Source organism: Prionailurus viverrinus, chromosome A2 (genome assembly GCF_022837055.1).
Source record: "Prionailurus viverrinus isolate Anna chromosome A2, UM_Priviv_1.0, whole genome shotgun sequence".
Classification (NCBI taxonomy): Eukaryota; Metazoa; Chordata; class Mammalia; order Carnivora; family Felidae; genus Prionailurus; species Prionailurus viverrinus.
The window spans coordinates 169,580,368-169,604,909 of record NC_062562.1 but is presented as its reverse complement, the minus strand read 5'-3'; the positions used below and the strand labels follow the sequence as shown (position 1 = coordinate 169,604,909).

Sequence of the window (24,542 nt, the reverse complement as noted above, 5' to 3'; positions counted from 1 at the left end):
TTTTGTTGATTTTTTCCTCTGCAGTGCAGAAGCTTTTCACCTTCATGAGGTCCCAATAGTTCATTTTTGCTTTTGTTTCCCTTGCCTCCAGAGACATGTCAAGTAAAAAGTCGCTGCAGCTGAGGTCAAAGAAGTTTTGGCCTGCTTTCTCCTCTAGGATTTTGATGGTTTCCTGTCTCACATTTAGGTTTTGTCCATTTTGAGTTAATTTTTGTGTACAGTGTAAGAAAGTGGTCTAGTTTCATTCTTCAGCATGTCACTGTCCAGTTTTCTCAACACCATTCGTTAAAGAGACTGTCTTTTTTCCATTGGATACTGTTTCCTGCTTTGTCAAAGATTAGTCGGCCATATGTTTGTGGGTCCAATTCTGGGTTCTCGATTCTATTCTATTGGCCTGTGGTCTTTGTGCCAGTACCACACTGCCTTGATGATTACAGCTTCGTAGCAGAGGCTAAAGTCTGGGACTGTGACTATTAACTCTCTCCAAGGGAGAGGGCTGCCCAGGGGGGGGGGGGGCAAGGAGTAGGTGGAGCCTCACACAAGAGGCTGGCCAGGGGACGCACCTGCAGCGAGGACAGACGCAGGGCAGGGAAGCTGAACTTCCGTGTCATGAACAGATTCGCTGCCCATGTCCTGACAATACAGATCTAAAGACACTGGACTAAATGCAGTAATGCGAAGAGAACACACTTTTATTCTCATTTATATTTTTAGTGTAGTTCTCATTTAGCTTCAAGATGCAAATACTACTTTTTATAATTCCGGAAATAAACTTAATTTTTAAAAGAATTGTAAAGTACCAAAACTCTTAGTAGAAACTTGATGCAAAATAGGTTATACTTTTGTCCAAGTAACAACCTGAGCAAGAACCTTTCAATATGATATCCTTGTATAGTTTTCAGAAGACGCCATCATATTTGAGAGAATTCCTTTATTCCAACCACCATAAATCAAATAACAGAGATGGCTTTGGAGGTTCGGGTTGGTTCAGTGTTACTCCGTTCACAACAGCCCTGCTGAGCTGGGCCTCGGGGAGCAGGCTGCCAGCCCGGCCACAGGAGCACTCGGGCGAGAGGGTCCGGGGACTCGGGGGCTCCCAGGAGCCTGGCCCAGGACAGCCACACCTGCCAGACGGCCCTGTGCCTGGAGCTTCTGGAAAAGCGGCAGGAGCAGAGCCATGGCCGCGCTGGAGGCTGTGGTTTGTGGCCGCCAGCCGCAGGGATTCTCTGAGACCAACCAGTACCTTGCATCGCACATTTTGTCTTTAAAATGTGACCTCTGGTGTCCACTCTCTCCTTACCTTTGAGCAGATAAAATATGGATAGATAATATATTGATAGATGATTAATCGATAGATGATAAAACAATAGATAATTGATAATAGATAAAAAACAAATGAGAGTCAGAGAGACAGTGGTTCTCGGCCCTGGCCACGCCCTCCTCTCCCCATTTCAGGTGCACCTGTGAGTGAGCGCATACATGGCTGCTCTCTCTGCTGTGTGCTGCCTGGGGGGACGCTGCTCCCAGCAGGACACCCATCTGTCCACTTCTGGGCACAAGTGCCAGCAGGCCCACGGGCCACAGTCAAAAGCCACATGTCTGATCTGTTTTCACCCGAGTCCAAAATCAGCAGGGAAGAAAAGGGGGTTATTTTTTAGTTCCCTAAAATGTCAACAAGTATTAGTTAGACAGTATTCTTTATTCCTATAATAACAATAATTCCTATTATTCAGCTTGGGAATTGAGCGTATAAGATAATGAGCAAAGGTTTTATTAAAAAAAAAAAAAAAGGTGGCTTTTAAGTAAAAGCCTTGACTGTGATGACCAGGTAGTACATTCCAATACTCTAGGGAGACTTCTGTTTTCACAGATTTATAAAGGCAGTGATTACAGCTTGAAGCTGAGCGATCAGAATTCCAAATTCTTTCTCTGATGGCAGCTTTCTATTGTCTAGGGGTCATTTTACTTGGGGGTTGTCTTCCTGTTCTCATGGCTCATTTCCCCTAAACACGCACAGATGTCAGGCCCTGCAGGGCAGGACGCCTGCACACCCCCAAGCCACACCTCACACCTCATCACAGCTGCAAGGGAAGACTGCAGGTCCCTCCCAGCGGCACCCACACAATCACCCCTCCTGCAGACAGTCCTCAGAGACCCGCAGCTTTTTGCTTCACAAGCAAAACAGTCGTCAGGCTTAGAGAGGACTGGCCCGCCATGGCTGGACAAAAGGGCAGCGGGTCTGTTTTGAGCGGTGCAGGACCTCGCTGCGAGGTGTGCTCAGACCGTGGGGCTGGCTCACCTCTCGAGGACCAGCCCCTGCCGAATGGGGGGCGGCTCTGCGTGGTCACCGTTCACCGTCTGCCCACCCATGTGTGGAGGCCTCCGGGAGCATCTGCTGAGTCAGGTCAATGTCCCAGTGTGGTCAGAAAGTCTAAGAACTGGAGGATAGGGCTTCCCCGTAGAAAAGATTTTACCTAACTCTGCGTGTCTTCAGTATTCCACATGAGTGCTTCTCAAAACAGAAGAAGATCTTTCAAAACATAAAAGTGATCGATTATCCCCCTGGATCTCACCCTCAAAAGACTGGATTCTGGCGGCTTTTGTAAGTAACACTTCTTCGAAGAGAGCTCTTGCCTGCACTGCCTCTTGCAGGTGTGTGTGGTTTGGGAATTCTAAGTTGGGGGGCACAGGAATGGAGGGATGGCCGAATGTTTGCTGCCCCATACGGCCACCCTCTCACAGCTCACGTGTCTTCTGCGAATCCCAGTGTGACAGCGTCCATGAGTAAGCGCACTCCTGCTCCAGAGAGCTCTAAGCAGCACCAACAAGCCACGAGGATGGGTGACATGTGGCCTTGGCACACACAGAGACACTGGCGAGTGCACACATTCCCGGGTCCAGCAGTGGACTGGGGAGACCCCTGGGCCAAGAGAGGTCAGGAGATGGGTCAGGGACCTGTGGCAGGGGGTGGCCTCTCCTGGCTTCTCTCCTGGACCCCTGCCCAGGCACCGTCAGAAGCACGGCTCTGAGAGAATCATCCTGGTGCAGAGCTCCCCCTGGGCCGGGACCTTCACCCTGTCTTCCTACAGAACAAGCCTTAACCTGGCAGGATGCACGCTTCACCCTCACAACACCGGTGATGACTGGGGGTGTAGCTATGAGGGAAAGATAAAAACCAGGGCCCCTGGTGGGGACGGGGGCAAGAACAGGTGCTAAGCTTGGGACTTGGCCAGGAAAGCGGCAGGATCACCCCCAAGACCTGCTGAGATCAGGCTCCATCAGAACAGAAACCCAAAAGTCCACCCCCAACAGGCCAATGAGCATTAAGCAACAAGCCACCTACTGGGTAACAACCTCTCTAAGGAAAAGTGCAGAGGGAGCCCCAAAGCTGAGCACAGAGACACTGAAGAAACCCTGACAAATGAGCACCCCCCCCCAAAACCCACAGGATCAACAGGGAAACTCTAGAGCAACAGCAAATCCCAAGCCCTGATTAGAGTGACCCAAGCCCCACATGAAAGGCCTGCCAGAAGAGAAGGCACAGCCATCTCCAGGCCTTAGTCTCCACTGTCCTGTATCAGATAAGCAGCTTTCAACAACAACAACAACAACAACAAAACAAAACAAAACAAAAAAAAAAAAGAAAACACCCAACATACTCCCAAAAGATGAAACCACCATCAGGATATGGCATTGATGCTGGAACTAGCTGACTAGATCACAGAGAACTTAAAATAACAATGAGTAACACATTAAAGGTTATAATGGAAAAGGTGGACAACACACAGGTCAGATGGATAATTTTGGCAAAGAGATGATAACTACAAAAAAAACTAACTAAATGTGAAAGCCAGAGGAGAAAAACATAGTAACAGAAAAAGAATGCCTTCAGTGGGCTCATCCTTAGACTCAACACAGCCAAGGAAACAGTGAACTTGAAAATAGATCAGGAGAAATTACCCAAACTGAAACAGAAAGAGGGAAAAGAAGAAGGAGAAGGAGACGGAGACGGAGACGGAGACGAAGACGAAGACGAATAAGAAGAAGAAGAAGAAGAAGAAGAAGAAGAAGAAGAAGAAAGAAAAAAAGGCAGAACAGATTATCCAGGAGCTGTTAAGACAGTATCAAACGGTCTAATGCATACATTACTGGAATCTGAGGAGAGAAGAGAACATGCGAAAAGAAATATTTCAGGAAATAATGGCTGAGAATATTTTTATTTTTATTTTATTTTTTTTTCAACGTTTATTTATTTTTGGGACAGAGAGAGACAGAGCATGAACGGGGGAGGGGCAGAGAGAGAGGGAGACACAGAATCGGAAACAGGCTCCAGGCTCTGAGCCATCAGCCCAGAGCCTGACGCGGGGATCAAACTCACGGACCGCGAGATCGTGACTTGGCTGAAGTCGGACGCTTAACCGACTGCGCCACCCAGGCGCCCCGGGAATATTTTTAAATTAATGATAAGATCTAAGAAGTTCAGAGAACACCAAGCAGGACAAAGTTTTTTAAAAAGTAGGGGTGGATAGACAAGAAACCCACATATCGTATTCATATTGTTCGTAAAGGTCAAAGAGAAAATCCTAGAAGCAGCCAGAGAAGAGACATATTACACACACAGGGACAAAGATGAAAATCTAGGCACGTTCTGGTCAGAAATCTGGCTGATGATGGAGGGACATCTTTGACATGCTGAAGGAAAACTCTGGCCTTAGAATGCTACACCCAGTAAAGATGCATTCAAAAGTGGAGGAGAAATAAAGACTTTCTTAGACAAACAAAATTCTTAGGGATTCATTGCCACCATAGCTACTCTTCAAGAATGTTACAGGAAGGTCCTCAGGCACAAGAGAATACCAGACAGCAACTTGGATCAACAGAAAGAAAAGGGAAGCACAGGATAAAGGAGGGTGAGATGAAACTCATTCTTGAGAGGTGGGATTGCTTGAAAAGACAACTGTCAAAAGCAAAAATAACAACACACTGAGTGTTTACAGCACGTATGAAGAAAAATCTATGGCAGACACATCCAGGATGAGAGGAAGGAGCTAAGCTTCCTACACCACCCACAGAGAGGTGTGATATCAGAGACCCATGCTGGCTCAATAAAGACACATGTAGTAAGCCCCAGGGCAATCACTAGATGGGGTGCCTGGTGGCTCAGCCGTTTGAAGCATCCGACTTTAGCTCAGGTCATGATCTCACAGCCTGTAAGTTTGAGCTTACAGACCGCGTCGGGCTCTGTACGGACAGCTCAGGGCCTGGGGCCTGCTTCAGATTCTGTGTCTCCCTTTCTCTGTTCCTCTCCTGCTCATGCTCTGTCTCTGTCTCTCAAAAATAAATGTTAAAAAAAGGTTTTTTTTAAATAAAAGACCTGTAAGTGATAAGTCGATAGACATAAAACAGAATCATAAAAAATGCTCAATTAAGTAAGGAGGAGGAAAAAAGAGGAGAAATAAAATCCATTTCCTGGGCTCTGAAAGCACACTGATGCTTTATGTTGACCCTGTTCCTGCCTATGGATCACCTCTCAGTGAGCCTTCCAACATGCGTATTTAGGCCTTTTATCAACACAGAAAGTTTTCCTACCATTGTTTATTGTTACTTCTTTTCCAATTATTCTCCTTAAAAAGACCTGTAATTCCTAGCTTGCACTCGGGTCTTCCAATATCTCATCAGTTTGTCCCTCTGCATCCTGAGAAACTCGTCGAGCACATCACTGACCCATCACTCCTTACAGAAAATAGACACTCATCACCTTCAGTGTGGATTTTAATTCTTATTTTACACATTTTCTCTCGCATTTATTGTTAAATCTGTTTTCTCCTGTGGCTTCTATTCCTTCTCATGGAAGCCATCTGTCCTTACAGCCTACCCTTTGGCTGTGGTTTGCTGCCTATTTTTCTTCCTCTGCCCCATTGTCTCTGGAGGTCTGCTCCCTTTCTGGGTCCTCAGCATAATATTCTCTCATTCGCTGTGCTATCTATTTCCCGGCACTGCGTTCTTCACTCTTGGTCTGCTCATCCTTCAAAGAGCAGTCATGTCCAGACTCTGCGGGTGCCAACAAGCAGGGTTCAGTGGGACCTTCTCCTTGTAGACACTGTGATGGGCTGTGCACGCCAACAAGTAGGGCTCAGTGAGACCTTCATCTTCTAGACACTGTGACGGGCTGTGCACGCCAACAAGCAGGGTTCAGTGGGACCTTCTCCTTCGAGAGAAGGAGCTTACTACATGTGACTGTGTAGATGGGCTGTGCACGCCTCCAGCCCAAAGCAGACTCTTCCTACTGCAGACCCGCTGGACTCAGACGGGGTCTCCTCTTCCTTAATGTCTCTTGGACACTCTGAACAAAGAGTGAAACCCCACAAAACCGGCTTTTCCAGTAAGGACTCTTCTAATCTCCACGTGTCCTCGATGAGAATTTTGGCAAAATTACATTTTGCCATTCATCTCCCTCCTGGGATTTCCTGGCGTTGGGGTCTTGAGGTGGAGGGGAGGAAGGAGGTGCCGATGGAGGGTGGGCACGGGCTGGGAGGGGGTGGGGGGGCTATGTCTGTATAAGCCGAGAGCAGCATCCACCGAAGGGAGAAGCAGCCTTCAGGGGGGATGGGAAGGGGCAGACACAGTCTTGCGTCCAACCACAGCCTCCAATGGGAGGCGCTCGATCCCTAGGTGTCATGGTGCTTTTCAGCGGCGTCCAACAATCTCACACCTAGAAGTTCCTCATCAGTGGGACAGTGCTTTGTCCTTTCTGTCTTCCTGAGCCTCTAGTGGAACCTAGAAGAGCTGGTATGACTGCTAACCTCATGCCATCTTATTCTGGAGGTGGCTGGAGGTTACTGGTTATTGCTGGAGGAGTAGCTAGACTCCTCTCAGTTCCAGATTAGGTCAAATTTCACAAATCAGGATTTGCGGATGGGGACGGGTAGACGAGGGGACAGGGGGACGAGCCTGTTTCCAGAATTAAAATCTCCATATCCAGCCATGAAACATGGCATTCTGGTAGGACCCCGCTCTGCATTAGCGAGAGCTCCCTGCCATCTCTCGACCACCGGGCCTCCCTTCCTCCCTTCCTCCACCGTTGGCTGAGCGCCGACCGGCAGTACAGGGCAGGCACGCAGCTCTGGGAGATGATGGTGAGCAGACGCACGCGTCTCTGTCCACAGAGCTCCCGGGCCAGCGAAGGAGGCAGAGCACACCCACCAAACAAGCCAGACACGCACACGCTTACACACAGGTGACAAATGACTATCCCAGGGCTTCGGGTGACACGGGCAGGTGGCCTCCCGGAACCCCTCCCTGTGAACGATGCTCCAGTTCTGCAGTGAGACTTTCCCGTGGCTGGCTAGGCAGAAGTCACGTGTGGCCAGAGGGACTGAACCCCGGCCTGGGCCCTCGCTGCCCATCCGCACCCGTCACGGGGCCGGTAACGGTGGCCGTTGGCAAAGGCCGTCCTCGGCTTTCCCAGATCTCAGCCCAGATTTCTCCCGCCTTTATATCCCTGTTATAACGGAGTGCCACATTCAAGAGAGAATTTATTTACTTGTGTTATTTTTATACAGAGACATTTTAAACACTAAAGCATAACGCAGAATGTGTCAAATAATGCCAACGAAGCCCAAGGAGGTTTTAAGAAGACGTGACTGGTAGACGTGATTTCAATAAAGGCGCTCCTTCTAATCTACACCCCGTGTATGTCCTTTTCTGCATGACGGAGAAAACTGTTCACTAAAATACATGGTCATGGGGGACTGTTTAAATATAACTGTGCCAATATTTTAAACCTGTTCCAAAAATAAGTGGAAATATACTCAGAGAAGAGCATGACTGCCATGACTGTTTCCTCTCAAGTTCAGTGTGCACTCAAATGTTTGTTGTTTCCATTCAAAAATAGCGATTTATTTCCCGGGAACGTGAGGTGACATTCTCGTAGCGTAAGTTACATACAGAATACCCGTCTTCTATCTACATCAACGCACATGCCCGCGGACGGAGCTACACCTTTCACGCTCGGTCACCAGGCGGCCTGCGCCCGCCATCTTACCGCGCCCCCTCCTACAGGGCTTCCCGCAAGAGCAGCCGCAGCCTCCCGAGCTCGTCTCCCGCGGGGGCCGCCCACACCCTCTTCAGGAACTGGACGTCCACGCTGCCGGAGGCCCTGGCCAGCACCAGGGCCAGGAAGCCGCCGCTGGCCTTCTCTGCCTCACCCACGATCGTCATGGCCACCAGCCTGAAAGCGAGAGGCACATACCGTGTGACTGTGAGTCTCCCAAAGCATCTATCCTCCAAGGGAGGAGTAAAAAGGAAGGGAAATTCTAAAAATTTCAGTCATAGTCACATGAAAGAACAGTTAGACCAGAAATAAACGTATAAAATTCTGGGGAAAGCACTTAGAAAATATATTTCTGTGTTCGCGAGGATCACTGATCAGGAAGCACTGCCTTGGGACACCTGAGTACCCAGGCCAGGTCAATGTCCTGGGCGCCAGACCACCCAGCCAGCTTGGTCCTCCTGGAGACGGGGGGTGCCAGCAGGCTTCGGGTGCCCAGCGAGAGACCTGGAGCCGGCCCAGCAGCCCTGACCTCGCCTCCCGTCCCGTCACCACTGGCTTCTCTGACGGGGGCCTGTCTCTAACCTCTCCCCTCACAGTCTGCTGATAACAACGTGCATCCCAGGCCTACTCAAGGCCACCCAGACCCCAGTTCCCACGAGGCACCTGGACACTCTCTCTGCCCATCTTCCTCTTATCCTTTGACACCTGGCTGAGTGGTGTCACCTCCAGGGGCCTCCCCGACCCCTGACATGGCCTGACTGTGCCTAATTTGGTCAGGGTCCCCAGCATCCTGGGAATGCCTCTGTCACACTTTCGTCCCAGCTTTACTCAGCAAGAGAGACGAGACCGTCCCACCTCACACCTACCTCAATGCTCCTGCCCCTCCCATCTCCTCGTAATGACCAGGGCCACCAGCACACCCGGGGGCCACGTTCAGTGGGATCCACGACTGGCACAGGATGGGAGCAGTGAGCCCCTCGAGGTGGGTGCCGGCGGCCGCAGGTAGCACCCATTGTGGCCCCAAGGGTCTGCTGCCCACTAATCCTCTGTCAACTTGTCCCCACACCCCGACAGAGACCTGACTGAGCCTCTGTGGGGCGGGCCAGTCTACACCTGCCTGCAGGCCACGCTCTGAAGAAGCTTGGGGCAGGTGAGCGAGCCATGAAAACCCGCAGCGGTCACTTAGCGCTACCTGGTACTTCAACGCTGGCGTGCGACCACCAGCGCAAAATACAGGGGACACTTAACTGCCACAAACTTGGAAACAAGAGCAGGACAAACACGAAGGCGCGCGCCACGGGCACCGCTGAACCAGACCCGCATGACAACCGCCCGGGTAGATGCGGGAACACCAGTCAGCACGGTCGCTGTCCAGGGAAAACGCTCTTCGGGTTTGTGAGGCGGTTTAACGGTTTACATGGTTATTTTCTTCTTGTTCTGTTCTCTACACCAAAGAGACGCTGAGCCCTTTCTGTGAATACCACTCCTCTAACTAAACGCTGCTGCCAACCAGGGACGGGACGGGCCTCGGGAAGGACACTCCACCCTCTCCGAAGCCTCTCTCCCGCTCCACCTCAGCAGCTCCCTGGCTCTGCGCAGGCCCACTCGCTGCCCTCTCCTGAGACCCCGGCGCTCTGGCTGGCCCCCACCGTCCCCGGCCCCGAGACCCCCGCCCCCCCCCCCCCCCCCCCACCGGTCGTGGGAGCTGCGAGTTGACTTCAGTGTGTTTACTACCCACCTCGCCCCAAGTCAGGAGGCGAGCCCTCCGGCTGGTTCACCACCGCCCCCTGGTGCTGGCAGTGCTGCTAGGCGCACAGTAGGTGCTCGTAAGCACTTGTCGCACTACGTGAGTGTGTGTGCGTGTTACGTGTTTATGTGTGGATCACAGTCCGGATTTTAATGATGTCTTTGCTTAGCAATTAGAATAACGTAAGTGTACCTAGTACTTGAACTAAGTAAATGAGGTTCTTAATTTTTTCTGGTCTCAGTGGTGCGCCCCAACGTTCGGTCAAACCGTGTCCCGGTTTTCATCACTGCTTGCTCCCCCCTCTCCTCTACAAAAGGACGTGGGATGCGGCCGAGCGGCCCTGCCCTCCCCCCGTCATTGGCAGCCTTCATTTCATAGCAGGAGAGTTTACTGAGGAGAAAAATAAAATCTCAAGAATGAAAACAGGTGTAGAGACAAAGCAGAGTCAAGAGAGAGCCTTTCACAGTGATCACTTTATACATTCTCAACTTTCGATTAAACGAAACAACAACGGATCTGACCGGGCTTGTTTTCATGTTAATCAGAGCAGAGACAGGCGGGGGCCGGTCTGACTGTGACCACAGTCCATGGCAGCAACTGACACCGATGTGAACTTACGTCAATTATTGATTCCCATGTGGTAACCCTTCTCCGAAACTAGAAGGTAGACGCTATGTGGCTCAGACGTGTACTGAATTTATAAGACCAATAAATGAATGTAACTAAGGAGCTCACAAAAAGTTTGTTTTATTTAGACAATGATATCATGGGAAAATAGTATAGTGTGAATTCTTTAATCCACAGACTATTCTGGACGAAACATGAAATAACACATTTTAAAGTGGTTCTCGGGGCGCCTGGGTGGCGCAGTCGGTTAAGCGTCCGACTTCAGCCAGGTCACGATCTCGCGGTCCGTGAGTTCGAGCCCCGCGTCAGGCTCTGGGCTGATGGCTCAGAGCCTGGAGCCTGTTTCCGATTCTGTGTCTCCCTCTCTCTCTGCCCCTCCCCCGTTCATGCTCTGTCTCTCTCTGTCCCAAAAATAAAAATAAATAAATAAATAAATAAATAAAATAAAGTGGTTCTCAAAATATCACTTAAAGATGTAAATATAAAAACTATTTAAACATAAATAGCCACATTTTAAAGCTCAGCAACCTTACGCATAAATTAAGTACGAAAGACCAGCAAGGATGCTTCCGAAAACAACTACCTGTGAGGGCACGGCGGTTTCATCAGACTTACTTGTCCGGAGAGATCAGCTGTTTGGCCACAGGACCCAAATCGCTTTCCAGGAGGTCCCAAATATAAATGCAGGAAGTGTCATCCTGGGCCAGAAACACGGCAGGTCTGGTCAAGGACCAGCGCAGGCCCGTGATAGCATGGCCATCAGTGCCACCGTCCCACTGCAGGAGAGGGCGCTCGCTGGTCAGCTGATGCAGCCTGATGCTTCCGTCGGAACAGCCAGCCTGGGGACAGGGAAGGACACTGCCCATCACGGTCCTTTTTTCTTGTTCCCTCAACCTCAGCAGCGAGGGACACTCAGAGCATTAGCTCTGTCCTCGTAAACTACAAAGGTGAGCATCCACCCTGGAGACCCTGATACACCTTGAACCCTTCCCCTTCCCCAAATGGCTAATGATGAATTCAGTGAACATATAAACCAGTGTTTATCTTTAACAAAGTTGAGCGTTGCTAATTCGCCCACAGGCCATTCAGATTGGCTCCAGAGAAATAAAGAACCGCCTTTTTAAAAAAAGTACATAAATTTGAACCAATAAGTGATATATTCTCCTTGGATTGAAGTTTTTATAAAATGAAACTTGGCTGATTTAGTAAAAAACCAAATTTTAAGCTTAGGAAGAGAAGCTTAATTCCTTTCTACTCAATGTATTTAATCCTTCACATCCTTCCTCAAAAAGAGCAGAGGCATGAGTTAGCAACCACAAAATGTTCTGTGTACCCTAGGGTTGAGCACATAAACATACAACACGGGTCGGAGGAGCCAGGTCCCCCACTGTCGGGGGGTAGAGGGAGCCCAGGGCTTTAAAGCCCTGGCTTTAAAGATGAGGGACAAGCACGTGTTTATGATAAACAGACAAAGATCCGAGCGTGTAGCGATGTTGTGTCCTGTCCAAGGAGCGCTTCTTCCTGCCCAGGTTCTGGTTGGTAGGTATTTTTCTCCTGACTGGAGCCAGGACCTCTTGGAAAAAAGGCTGATTCTGAGTTTGCTGTACCAGGAAGCAAAGAACGGCTCACAGAATGATGTCAGAAAACACAATACCAGCCTGAGGCACATCCCTAGGACAGTCTGAACAGCGGAATCAATAAGGCAGTACAGTGAGGGATGTAACCCAATGAAGAGAGTGAACAGCCACGTGTCCACACGCACATAATAAATACACACAAGCACACCTGAGCAGGAGACAAGGGAAAGGCCTAGAAAATCACCATCTGCCAATCGCCCCAATAGCAGATGCAGGCAAGCCTCGCCGAGGGATGCCAGGGCCAGCGGGGGGATCGGAGGGGCCGTACGTGGGGTGCTGACGTAGTGTCCCTTTATCTCCCCACAGATACTCGGTAACCAGACAGGGAAAGTGGTGACTCCACCGCGGAGGGAGCCGGGAGACACAGGTCAGAGCAACGCTGAATCTAATCGTGAGGAAACGTCACACAGACTCAAACTGGGGAGAATTCCAAGACTTCAAAAATGTCAAGGGTAGGAGAGACTGAGGAACTGTCCCCAAACCGAATGAGATTCGCAACCTGGGTGTTATTTTGCTTACACAGCAGGACATGATCGGGATGGCCGTGGAACGTGGAAGAGCCTTGTCCATCAGAAGACAGGACTGCGCCAGTGCTAGCTTCCTGGCGGTCAGGACTGGACTGCGGCTGCAGGAGAATGACCCTGTTCTTCAGAAACCCACACCGCACTACTTAGGGATGAAGCACCATCTGTGCAACTTCCTCTCATACAGAGAAGTGCGTACACCCACACGCAACTGGGAGAGAGAGGGTGGAGCCACGGAGGGAAACGTGTGACTGGTGGGCAGCTTCTTGTAACTTTTCTGTAAGCCCCAAACTATGTGAAGATAAAGACTTTTAAGATCCATTCAACAGCCATGTGGAATGAGCCGCTCTGATGGCACGGAGGGGACCTTCTCCCACGCGGCCCACTGGTACCAGAGTGACATTCCCCGAGGTCACCGCCGGTGCTTTGCCACCCAAACGGAAGTGGTACTTTAACAACTGACTTTCTTACCAAGAATATTGGTTCTCCAAATGGTGAAAAATCCATCACATGCACTCTGACTGGTCTCATCCCACATTGCTGGGGTTTGTACAGTTTGGGAGATACTCTCAAGTCCTGTCTGGTGCCATGACTTATAAGACCCTGGTGATAAGAAGACCAATGGTGACTAAAGTGGATTAGGTACGAGTCTGGATAAAACGGTTATTCTTGAAACAATTAAAACAGCATCACAATCAAAGCAAACAATACGTTAACAGGCAGCCAGGAAAGGAGAATGAGTTACAGATAAGATTTAAACTATTACTTACCATGTCTGTGCCAACAATGAAGTGACCAGGATCTGAAGGAAGAAACTTCACACTGAGGGTTTGTGTGGCCCCCCAGAATTCATAGCCTTTATGGGAAAGGCTGGAAAGAAACGGAAAGATGAACAGATGAACTGAGGTGGCAGGGATGATGCCACTCAACGCATTCAGTCCTCGCCACGTGCCCGCAGAGGAACAGGTGATCCCACGCTTCCTCTGCAATTCTTGACTGCTCTTTCTCCGTTTCTTCGTATGTTCCCTAGGCGCTAGACAACTTCTCCAGCTCTGGTCCCTCGTTCGCTGATTCTTTCTTCAGCTCGGTCTCATCCACCTAACCGTTCACTGACTCTTAAATTTCAGAGATGATAGTTTCTTTCTAGAAATGCCTTTTAGATCGTACCATCATCTCAAGTTCTTGTTGTGCTAACCCTATTTGTTAGGCCATGGTAGATCTTTCTTCGTGCTTACAGTTTTTGTAATTTTTCTCTGTGAACTGCATCCTCTGAGAGCCCCGGAAGCCCAGCCTATGGAAGCATCCCCCCTGCAGGGGGAAGTGCTGACGACACTGACTCCATCTTGTGCTCATCCTCTCTCGGGGCTACATGTTCTGGGCCCCTCGGAGATGAAGATACGTACCTCAGAAATGACCACTAAGGCCAGGATTGGGGGAGGCTTGCTTTGGCTATCCACAGATTTGTTAAAGATGACATAGGGTCTCCCCTCCCTGGTGCACAGATGGCACCAGGAGATCGAATTAAAGGTTAGCTTGCAATTAGGTGCGTACGAACTCTCCGAGATGCACGCGAACCCCCTGACCTCACCACTATGCCTTTCCGCACATCCCTCACTCTACATAAGCTGTGGACTCAGGTCTGAACCTCGCAGAGAATAGCTGTGCAGCTCTGGGTTGTCCCTGGCTCAATCCACCCTCTTAGTTAAGTTACCCTGGATAAAATGCTGTGTAAACTCGATGGAGTCGCCTGCTTTGTTTCCTAGTCTCAAGGCGCCTTCTCAGTGTCAGGGGACAGTCCCTCCTCCTCCACCTTCTGACACCGCCCACCAGGCAGCTGTCCCAGGGCCTTGATGCTGAGCCACTGGTCTGAGACTCTGACGCTGCTTCTCAGTTGGGGACCCCAGTCCAGACCCAGAGCTTGGGGTTCTAGGTCTTCCATGGTCCCTGTCTCCCCTGGGCTGAGTTTCTCTCTCACCGAAGGGGCCGTGAGTTCCAGAGTCCTGCACAGGGCTCTCAATTCCAGCTTGCCAGCCTCAGGCAAGCCTGATGCATCACTGGCTTGAGCCCCGCACAGCCAAGAGGCCTACGACAGCCTCACCTGATACCTCGGCCTCCACACCACACAGAATCTTGCACACTTACTCCAAGCTCCATTCCTGTCCTGGCACTGTCCTCCTCTTCTTTGGAAAAACTCTCTTTAGTTTATTGTTAGTTTACCTCTGTACAGCATACGTGTCTGTAACAGGAAAGGACCCATGGCCCCTCCTCCTACCATGTCGCCAGAGTCAGAAGTCAGGACTCTGGCCACTCTCTCCCACGCCCACATCCAGGACTGCAAACGTCACCTGTCAGCCAAGGACTCCCAAGTCCGTGCCTCTAACCGAGATCGCTGCGGTGGAGCTGGCTACCTCCCGGTCACCTCCACAAACACCACGAGCCCAGCCCGCCGTAGGCGGTGACCAGATCCTGCCCCCTTCCTTCATCTGGTGTGTGACACCCAGCCGCTGAGACAGACACCTGGCGAGAGGCAGTTCCTTGAACCTGTCAGTCACCAGGTTTCTTCAGTTCTACCCCTTTAACAGAAATCAGCCCTTCCGTATGCACAATGGCCACCCTGCTTCACACTCTCATCTTTGTTATCAACCCTGCCACAGCCTCCTGACAATCTCCCCACCTCCAGTCTCCCTTCCTCTGTCCGATCTCACACTGCTGCCAAGTCGATCGTGCCAGATCACGAATAGGACAGGCTACTTACTCGCTGCCTTAAAATCCTGTACCGGCTCCCTACCTCCTGCAAGAGAACAGTCTCGACCCTTCAGCACAGCAAACACTCTGAGGCCTGGCCAGGGACTCGTCCCCATCTCCACATTTCCCCCAGCAGCAACCTACCGGCAGTTTCCTAAACGTGTCTGGTGCTCATGCCTCTGGGCCTCCCACACACCCTCTCCCTCTGATCGAGCAAGCTCATGGTCATCCTTCCATCTCAGCGGACCCCTCCCCAACAACTGGGGAGGTTCAGGGAGGGGCCAAGGGCCTGAGACAAGCCCAGAACCAATCAAGAACCTGGGGTTGGTTCTACAAGGTACTAGGAGACTTTTTTAAATGTAACTGATTCCCTGTAATAATTATATTCAAACCAACTAAAGGCGATCTGCAATCTCAGAGTGTATACAAATTTATTAACACAACCCAGAGGTGTCTGGCTGATGATGAAGAATCAGGCTAATATAAAAAAATTTTCAAGGGTAAGTCATATGCTGATAGCCTCCAACTGCAGTAATTGACAAGAAAAAAGAGGCCTGGGAAACAAATCAACGTGGAATATAGAAATACCACAAATAATATTTGTCTACTGAATAAGAATTTTTATGTCACATTAAGTTATAGCAGTAAAAGCAGAAATCAACATTTCTCAAAAAAAAATTTCATATTGGTGTTTCTGGTTCCTGAAACTTACCTATTTAACTTCAGAGTTGTATTAAAACTGGATGAAAAACAGTCAAATAGTACCGACTTATAAGATAGAAATTATTATTCTTTTTAAAGATGATTTGTTTTGAGAGAGAGAAAGAGAGAGTGAGTTTGGAGGAAGGGTAGAGAGGAAGGGAAAGGGAATCCCAAGCAGGCTCTGCACTGTCAGTGCACAGTCTGACTCAGGGCTTGATCTCATGACCGTGAGCTCATGACCTGGGCCGAAATCAAGACTCAAATGCTTAACCAACTGAGCCACCCAGGCTCCCCTAAGATAGAAATTATTGTAATCAAAGAAAAAAAATGTTAGCTCTATACCTGGTAACTGTGTTTATTACACTGACTCATTAATATTAAACGAATTAGCAAATAAACTATTTAGCAAAAATACTATGTGAAAAGTTGTATTTTTCAATGCAAACCCTGACCATGCATTTACTTTATTTGCAACTCCCTAATGTTATTTCCTTCTGCAGAAGAGGTTTTCGTGAGACAAAGGCAGTGTTCTAACTCAAGGTGACACGGTCTTACCTGTCGCTCAGCTGAATCGTGGCGCTGTGCACCAATTTTATCCTCCCTCCAGGTATTAAACCTAAAGATAGGAAAACCATAAATAAATGTACCTCTTAATACAAGTTAAACCAAAATCCAATTACAGCTGCCTCGAATCATTTTTCATTGCTTAAATATCTGTGTTAGGAAGTTAACATCAAAACGTGGGCCCATGAAGAGTATTCCCTCCATAATGCAGCCGAGGCTCCTGTACTGCCTTATGAGAAAAGGGCTGGTGGAACCAATCAGGAAGCCTTTACATTTTTAGATTTGATAGCATAAAACAATGGCAGGACACTAAGCAAAACAAAAGCAAAACCAAAAAACCCTGAAGTTCCCAACAGCAATACTTAGCTGCAAATGCCCACTGGTGGTCTCACGCTCCTCAGGAGCACCCAGCACAAATGCACGGCACACCTGAAGGCCACCTCTCTGCTGCGGGATGCACAGGGGCACCCGCTCTTCAGTGTCCACACCCCCTTCCCTGCACCAGAACTTCCCCGGACTCCCAAAGCACTTATGGCCACAACTCGGACCCCTCAGCCATTCACTGGCGTTGCCTCCACCTGTTTCCAATATCCTCCCCCTCTTTTGTAATTATTGCAAAGGAGGTAACTAAAACCTGATGCATATTGAAACCCAAATTCTGGGCAAGGTACTGCCTAGAACCTAGGGAGTGTATAAGCCCTAACTATACAGATAAGTTCAACTTACAACAAAAAGGGCGACTGTAATTACGTACGATGGGTTCTGCCACATTTCCAACTCTGCTGCTAGAATGTTCATGTTGCTGTCACAGACTTGAAAATGACCTCCATTTTCTCCAGCACGTTGTCCTCTTACAAGAACTCCAGGCCTGAGAGTCTCAGCCCAAATGTGACCTCCCCTGGGAAGACGTCCCTGACCTGGGTGCTCGGCCCCTGAGGAGCACTTCTGATCTAGCAGTCACATCAGCGACCGCTGTGGTTTGCATGCCAGCCTCCCCAGGAGGCTACACTCCCTGGGGCAGAGCCAGTGGCCTGTCCCCTTGCTTCCCTGGCACCCAAGACAGGACCGAGCCTGTTCAGAGAACTTTCATCGACGGACGAAGGAAAGATGGCAAAGGCTTAGTGCTAACCATGATCTGAGTTCTCCAACCAGCCACTACTGTCATGCACACAGAAGAGCTGGGAGCCACCCCAAGCATACGGACATCTATGGCCAGAGCCTTTCCAGGAAGGTCATCCCCTCTTTTCCTAAAAGCAAAGTTGAAACGTGGTCAGGGTTTGGGTTAGGGTCCTACAGACAGAGGGAGTCTTTCTATAGCAACATTTAGCAATGAAATACACACTGTACTGCAATAACTTTGGTGTGACTTCCATATTCCTATGAAGTATTTTTATTCCAGACGATTTTGTCTCCACAGAAAGATTATGAACGAACTATGGGCGGAGACTCTCTAATCCTTACTACCCTCCAAAATTCCTAAAAAAGGCCCTGGTCATAGCACAAGTGAGCAACACAGACAGCCTGAAGCTGTGCTCCCCAGGCTGCAGCGCTGTTGGGTCAGGGCAGAGGCCTGGGTGAGCCCAGCCAGGGGTCCGGCCCCACCGTGAATCCATGCTAAAAAGGGATGACCACCTCCCAGACGCTGTCCCGCTCTAACGTTCCGAGACTCTGTGAACCACCCAAAGGTCTCACACAGGCTCAGTATAATGGTTTCGTAATAAGCAGAGAGGCTGCTATAAGAAAACACTGAGAGAAACGTTTACTCTGTCTCAAAACGTTTACCAGTGAAATCAGTGAAGTGATTCTGCCTTGTTCTTAAGGAAGCCAGAGCCCGCGGTAACTTCCAAGGACCGCCTGTGACACTGACCAGGAAGCCTGCAGCACCAGCTGCACTGACACAGGACAGTGGGAAGAAGATGAGGGTCAGACCCCTGACAGAGAGGGTGAAGGGGGTTGGCCACTGGGAAGCAGGCGGGGGAGCTAATGATGTGAAGAGAGCGTCCAGGAGCACGAGGCTCCACTGTCCCCTGGTCCCCGAGCCTCGCTGGAACTGAAAACCAGACGCCACAGCATCGAAAACAGCAAACTGCTACCGATGAGCCCACTTCTGAGCCAGACCAGGGACCAGGACTCCTCTGAGCCAGACCAGGGACCAGGACTCCTGCTTACAGGTGCTGCTTGCCACCAGAAACTAAGCCAGATGCCAGAAGCCACAAGCTCCAAACAAGCCCCCAAGGCCCGGTTTTTGACCAGTCTGCTCCAGTTCAGACTCCATGCTAACCCTCCAGCACAAAAAAAGGAAGTTCAGCTGTGAGAACCAGACCAAACCAGTCTGAGCCAAGATGGACCCCAGCGATGACCTTTCAGGACTCTCCCCTCATTATGATACTAAAAGCCACACCCAGGGGTGGGGTTTAACATGCTAATTAGATACATGGTGTAGGAAGAAGCTCTAAGCATGACCTGTAAGTGCACAAGCCCCCATACACAACCCCGCCCGCCCCTCTCCCTTCCCGCCTGTTCAGACAGCACCCTTTTCCCACCAAAGTTTCTTTGAAGTTCTTGCCAGCCCCTCCTGGGGAGCCAGCCTAAGGGCCCTTCGTTCACACACCTCCTTTTTGGAGCACAGGCCCCAGTACAGCCTTGCCTGGGACTCCTGGGGGACCTTTCATCTGGTTCTCCTGCGCAGCGAGCCCAAGGCTGGCTCAGTAAATGCTGCGGCTCCCCAGGCACCAGGACGAGCCCTCCACCCACGCTGGGCTCCGAGAGCCCCTGGGGAGTCATACCGAGGAACTGACATGTCAAAACCAAAGGGAACACGGCCTGAATGTGCACTCAAGGACTGAGACTCCTGAGTGAACGGAAGGGGCACAGAGAACAGAGCAGAACGACACAGGCGGAGACAGAAATGAGAACATCATCAGCTGCAAGCACTATGGCTTAATCACACCAAGGGGCTGATCCGCTGGCCGACAAGGTCGTGCGATACAGAACGCTAACGTTCCTTTTTCAGGCAGCAAAGTACTTATTTTTCAAAGTGGTTGCCAGTACCTTTCTTTAATCTCCACTCATTATAGAAAACATTGACTAAAATGAGTTTTTGTATTTCATAGTTACCTAAGTCACTTAGTGAGCCTGCGAGATCTGCCTTCGGTAGTTCAACCACCACCTGCAAACAGAGCGTGGAAATGAGTGTCCGGGCGCCAGGGTGCAACCTAAGCACAGAGCCGCTCCAATCAAGACAGCGTGCGGCATTCGGTGCCGAATACGGACCTGCTCCAGACAAGACTGCTCACTGCCTTGAAAACTGGTATTTAAATGTCGAGAATCCCTTTCTTTGACCTGTTTTCACTTCTCCTCACTCACACAGGCCAGCGGTGCGGCCCCCAAGACCGCGTCCCCAGCTGCTCCTCGTACTCCCCCACGAACTCCTGTCGGAGACGCCCAGCCAATCCAGCCGGACCCTCGGTTTTCCCGTCCTAGACAGGCATGTCGCCGTCCGACACTAGGCACGTAGCACCCCCCGGACTCCCACGTAAACTGGCGGCTCAGAGAGCCCGTGCACGCAGTTGGTGCTGCCCTGCATGCGTCCTGGGCACGTCCTACTCACCCAAACGTTGAGAACCCCACTCTCCTCCAGGGAAGCAACGTGGAACGACAAACCTGACATTTCTAGTGGAAACAGAAACAGAGAAATGGCTTGTGAACAAGGAAACCACATTTCGTAACTTGATGCAAGGGTTTTGTGGAGGTGAAAGATCACATACCTTCTTGGGTAGAAAAGGGGGAAAGCACAAAACTCTGTTTTTTGTAGACAGACGTGGAGATGGGTTCTACGGCTTGAACAGGACCGCGGTGGTTTACTGAAGTCAGGAGGCCGTCTAGGGTTTAAAGCACACAGGACCACATGTGAATAGTAAGTCACAAAAGTACAACAGATGTTATGTGGGGTCACAGCCTCCACCAATACCACGAAACCACAAGTAAGATGATGTGTGGGCCCTGCTTCTGGCACTACCATGAGGCATCACAGACCTCAAAACACCTGTAAGGAGGGAGAGGGGGACGGATTCCAACCAGCCGCAGCATTTCTGCGGGTCTACAGGCGCGGAGGGCAGGCATGAGGTTAAGACACTGAGAGGGAGTCAAAGGCAGACAGAAACCAGACAAAAGCTCCCGCAGAGAGTAAATCTAACTGCCCGGGCAGGGCCTGGGGGGCCACGCCCCAGCCGCAGGGACGGGCAGGGTGGAAAGTGAAGCCCCACAGGAGGGATGAGCCACAGCAGCACAGGGAGCAGGGACACTCTCCGGCCCCACCCAGAGCGCACCACCCAGTAAAGAAAGGACACTTCACACACTAACGGAATGAAGTTCCTTTGACCTAGAATATCCATCTACCGAATGTGCAAGAGTAAGAAAAAAATCAAGACAAACTCCACTGAGAACTGCTGTAAGAAGAAAATACAAGTGCAAATCAAAGCATTTGAGCAGATGAAAATTCTCTCACCCCCAAACGAGCACTGAACAGAAGCCCAGAGTTCAACAGTCCATGTTGCAGCACATCGCTTCAAAAAGCTTTTGGAAATGTACTTAAAGTAAGCAAGCAAATGAACAAAAACACCTGAAATCAGAAACCCAGTATAGAAATGGAGAGAAAATAGCAAGAAATCGGGGCACCTGGGTGGCTCGGTCGGCTAAGCGTCAGACTTCAGCTCAAGGCATGAACTAGCAGTTCGCGAGTTCAAGTCCCACGTCGGGCTCTATGCTGACAGCTCAGAGCCTGGAGCCCTCTTCAAGTTCTGTGTCTCCCTCTCTCTCTGCCCCTCCCCTGCTCATGCTCATGCTCTGTCTCTGTCTCTCTCTCTAAAAAATAAATATTAAAAAAAGGAGAAAAAGGAAGAAAATAGCAAGAAATAAGATGGGAGCTGGGGCTGAACCCTGGAAAAAAAACTGGTGAGGAACGGACAAGGTTCCAGTTCACGGAGCTTGAGGAAGGGGGTGGCCTATGCACTGGGGGGACCGCATGCTAGGGGGAGCTGTGCACTAGGGGGACGACACTGGAAGGGGGCTGTGCACTAAACAGATGCCAGCTGGGGATGGGGAAAATGCTGGAGAGGAGCACACTGGCAGGGTCACATACTGGGGGGCTGTACAGTAGGGGGCCACACTGGGAGGGGGTTGTGCACTGGGTAGGATGTATACTAGGGAGCCACACTGCAGAGGCACACATTGGAGGGGCCTGCAGGAGGATGACACTGGGAGGGGCCATGCTGGGGCGAGGGGGTGGCATGCACAGCCTGGGTCAGAAGCTCCATGGTTCTCCCAGCACTGGGAGCTTAGTGAAACTTGGCTGGTTCCAGTGACAATATTTAGCTGGCAAAAGAAAATGAAGGAGGTGTTTTAGTAGAGTAACATCTCTGTATATAGTTAAAATTTTTTTTTAATGTTTGTTTTTTTTTTTTTATTTTTGACAGAGAGAGAGACAGAGGAGGGCAGGGACAGAGAGAGAGGGAGACACAGACTCCAGGTGCCCTGCCTGCATATAGTTTAAAAACTATAGTTCAGGGGGCACCTGGGTGGCTCAGTCGGTTAAGCGTCTGACTTTGGTCAGGTCATGATCTCACCGTCTGTGAGTTAGAGCCCCACGTCGGCTCTGTGTAGATAGCTCGGAGCCTGAAGCCTGCTTCAGATTCTGTGTCTCCCTCTCTCTCTGCCCCTCCCCTGCTCATGCTCTGTCTCTCTCACTCTCAGGGATGAATAGATGTTAAAATAAAATTTAAAAAACATATAGTTCAGTGTTTAGAACATGGTCAATTCAAATGTTAATTAGTAACATTGAGAACAATTAGAAAAAATGCACATTTTTAAAAAATGTTTATTTAGTATTGAGACAGAGAGCATGAGCAGAGGAGGGGAAGGGAGACACAGAATCTGAAACAGGCTCCAGGCTCTGAGCTGTCTGCACAGCGCCTGACGCGGGGCTCGACCCCACAAACAGTGAGATCATGACCTGAGCCAAAGTCAGACGCTTAACCGACTGAGCCACCCAGGCGCCCCAAAAACATGCACGTTTTTAAAAGCTAACTTTTGTAACAGCCTCAAACCCACAAGGTACCTATAACTCAAACATTCTCAACAGCAGCAACATTGCCACCAAAGAGGCAAAAATTGGTTGTCGGGGGACCAAACAACATTTTGCATGCATTATGAAAATGAATAAAGGGACTGGGGAGGCCAGGAGGGGAGGCTGGAAGGGGGAGCCCACCACTCAGTGTCAATCACAGAACAACCACTGGTTACAGACCCAACATCAGAACCCTCCACAGACAGAACCACCAGGCACGGGCCCCACCAGGGGAAAGTGTGCACTGCGGCTCCTACAGGAAACCCACCACTCCCACAGCTCAGCCAGTGAGACCCCTCATCGCCCTGAACCCCTGCTTTCCTCCAACGGGCTTCCCTTCAAAACGACCCTCCCAACTTCCTCCTTCTCCATAAAGTAACGTGCCTCTCCTCTGTTGGACTTGCCCATGGTTCTGCCGTGGCATGCTTGTCCTAGACTGCAACTCTCTGCCATTCCCGAATAAACCCATCTTTTACTGGTAAAATAACCAGTAAACGGTATAAAACACAGTTATGCGTATACTATGTAAACAGATATGCAGCATGTGTCGTATTAAACTCTCATGGAGGGAGACTGGGAACAGAAAGTTTAAAGGTCACTTGGTAAGAAATGAGAAGACGAGCCACAGCCTGGGAAAAATACCAGCAAAGACACCCCTGATAAAGGACGGTTACCCCAAAAAAACCCCAAACCAAACAAAACCAAAAAACCAAAAACAAACAAACAAACACTCTTAAAACTCAACAATAAGAAGGCAACAAATCACTGTTAAAAATGTACGAAACACCTGAAAGGACACGTCCCTGAAGAAGACACACCGTGGCAAAAAAGACTACGAAAAGTTTCCATTTGTCATATATCATCAGGAAACGCACATTAAAACCACAATGAGACACGACTACACACCCATCTGAATGGCTAAAAATCTGGTAGCACGGTGGGCACCTGGAGCTCACAGTTTGCTGGGACTGCAAAATGGTCCAAGCAGCGTGGTACAGGCCCCTTGATGCACGCTCTATTCACAGTCACCAACAACTGGAATTAACCAAATGCTCATCACCCGGTGGCCGAGTCAACAACATGGTACACGCAGCGGAGGAGTGAGCTGCTGGTGCACAGAGCAGCACCACGACCCATACATGCAGGATGCTAAGTGAAAGAAGCCAGACTCAAGGATCCGCATTTGCATGATTCCATTTATTTGACATCCGGAAAAAGTAGAACTATGGAGACAGAAGAATGATTAGTGGCTGGTGGGAAAGGGGAGATGGGAAACCAAGTGCAGGTGGAGTACAGGGCAGGAACAGAAAGAAAGACACATTGAAGACAATGGGGTCTGAGTGCAGGCCCTGCCACGAAGTTAGTGTGACCGGGGACAAGCTTCTGCTCCCCCTGAGCAGAGGGGAAGCAAGCCAAGACAGGCATTAAGCAATCAATGTCTGCAAAATGACACCGGGGCTACTGAGGAAGCCCCAGAACACAGAGTGTCTACCAAGGCTTGGTGGTTATGGTGGTCAAGTATGGTGGTGGTTGTGGTGATTGGTTGCTGTGCTGGTTGGTTGTGGCACTTGGTTATTGTGGGTGGTTGTGGAGGGTGGTTGTAGTAGTTGGTTGTAGTAGTTGGTTGTTGTGGTTGTGGTGGTGGTTGTGGTAGTTGGTTGTGGTGGTTGGCTGTGGTGGTTGGTTGTGATAGTTGGTTGTTGTGGTGGGTGGTTGTCTGTTATGATGGTTGAGGTGGTTGGTTGTGATGGTTGTTGGTGGTAGTTGGTTGTTGTGGTGGGCGGTTGTGGTGGTTGGTTGTGGTAGTTGGTTATTGTGG

At 50.0% G+C, this 24,542-nt stretch overlaps 1 protein-coding gene across 4 annotated transcripts in view; it reads right to left on the bottom strand.

Moving 5' to 3' along the window:
* Positions 1-24,542, bottom strand: part of DYNC2I1 (dynein 2 intermediate chain 1) — an 86,248-nt gene that overhangs the window by 21,401 nt on the left and 40,305 nt on the right. For 3 of the 4 annotated variants that reach the window (XM_047848806.1, XM_047848807.1, XM_047848808.1), the window contains 8 exons: positions 20,367-20,480; positions 20,210-20,271; positions 19,717-19,768; positions 16,591-16,651; positions 13,359-13,458; positions 13,060-13,191; positions 11,043-11,266; positions 7,871-8,230 (listed from right to left, as the gene is read on the bottom strand). In XM_047848806.1, coding sequence (XP_047704762.1) covers positions 8,056-8,230; positions 11,043-11,266; positions 13,060-13,191; positions 13,359-13,458; positions 16,591-16,651; positions 19,717-19,768; positions 20,210-20,271; positions 20,367-20,480 — 920 coding nt within the window. In that variant the 3' untranslated portion in view covers positions 7,871-8,055. Of the gene's footprint in view, positions 1-7,870; positions 8,231-11,042; positions 11,267-13,059; positions 13,192-13,358; positions 13,459-16,590; positions 16,652-19,716; positions 19,769-20,209; positions 20,272-20,366; positions 20,481-24,542 lie in introns of those variants that run through there. The other variant, XR_007150162.1, reaches the window with a different exon arrangement.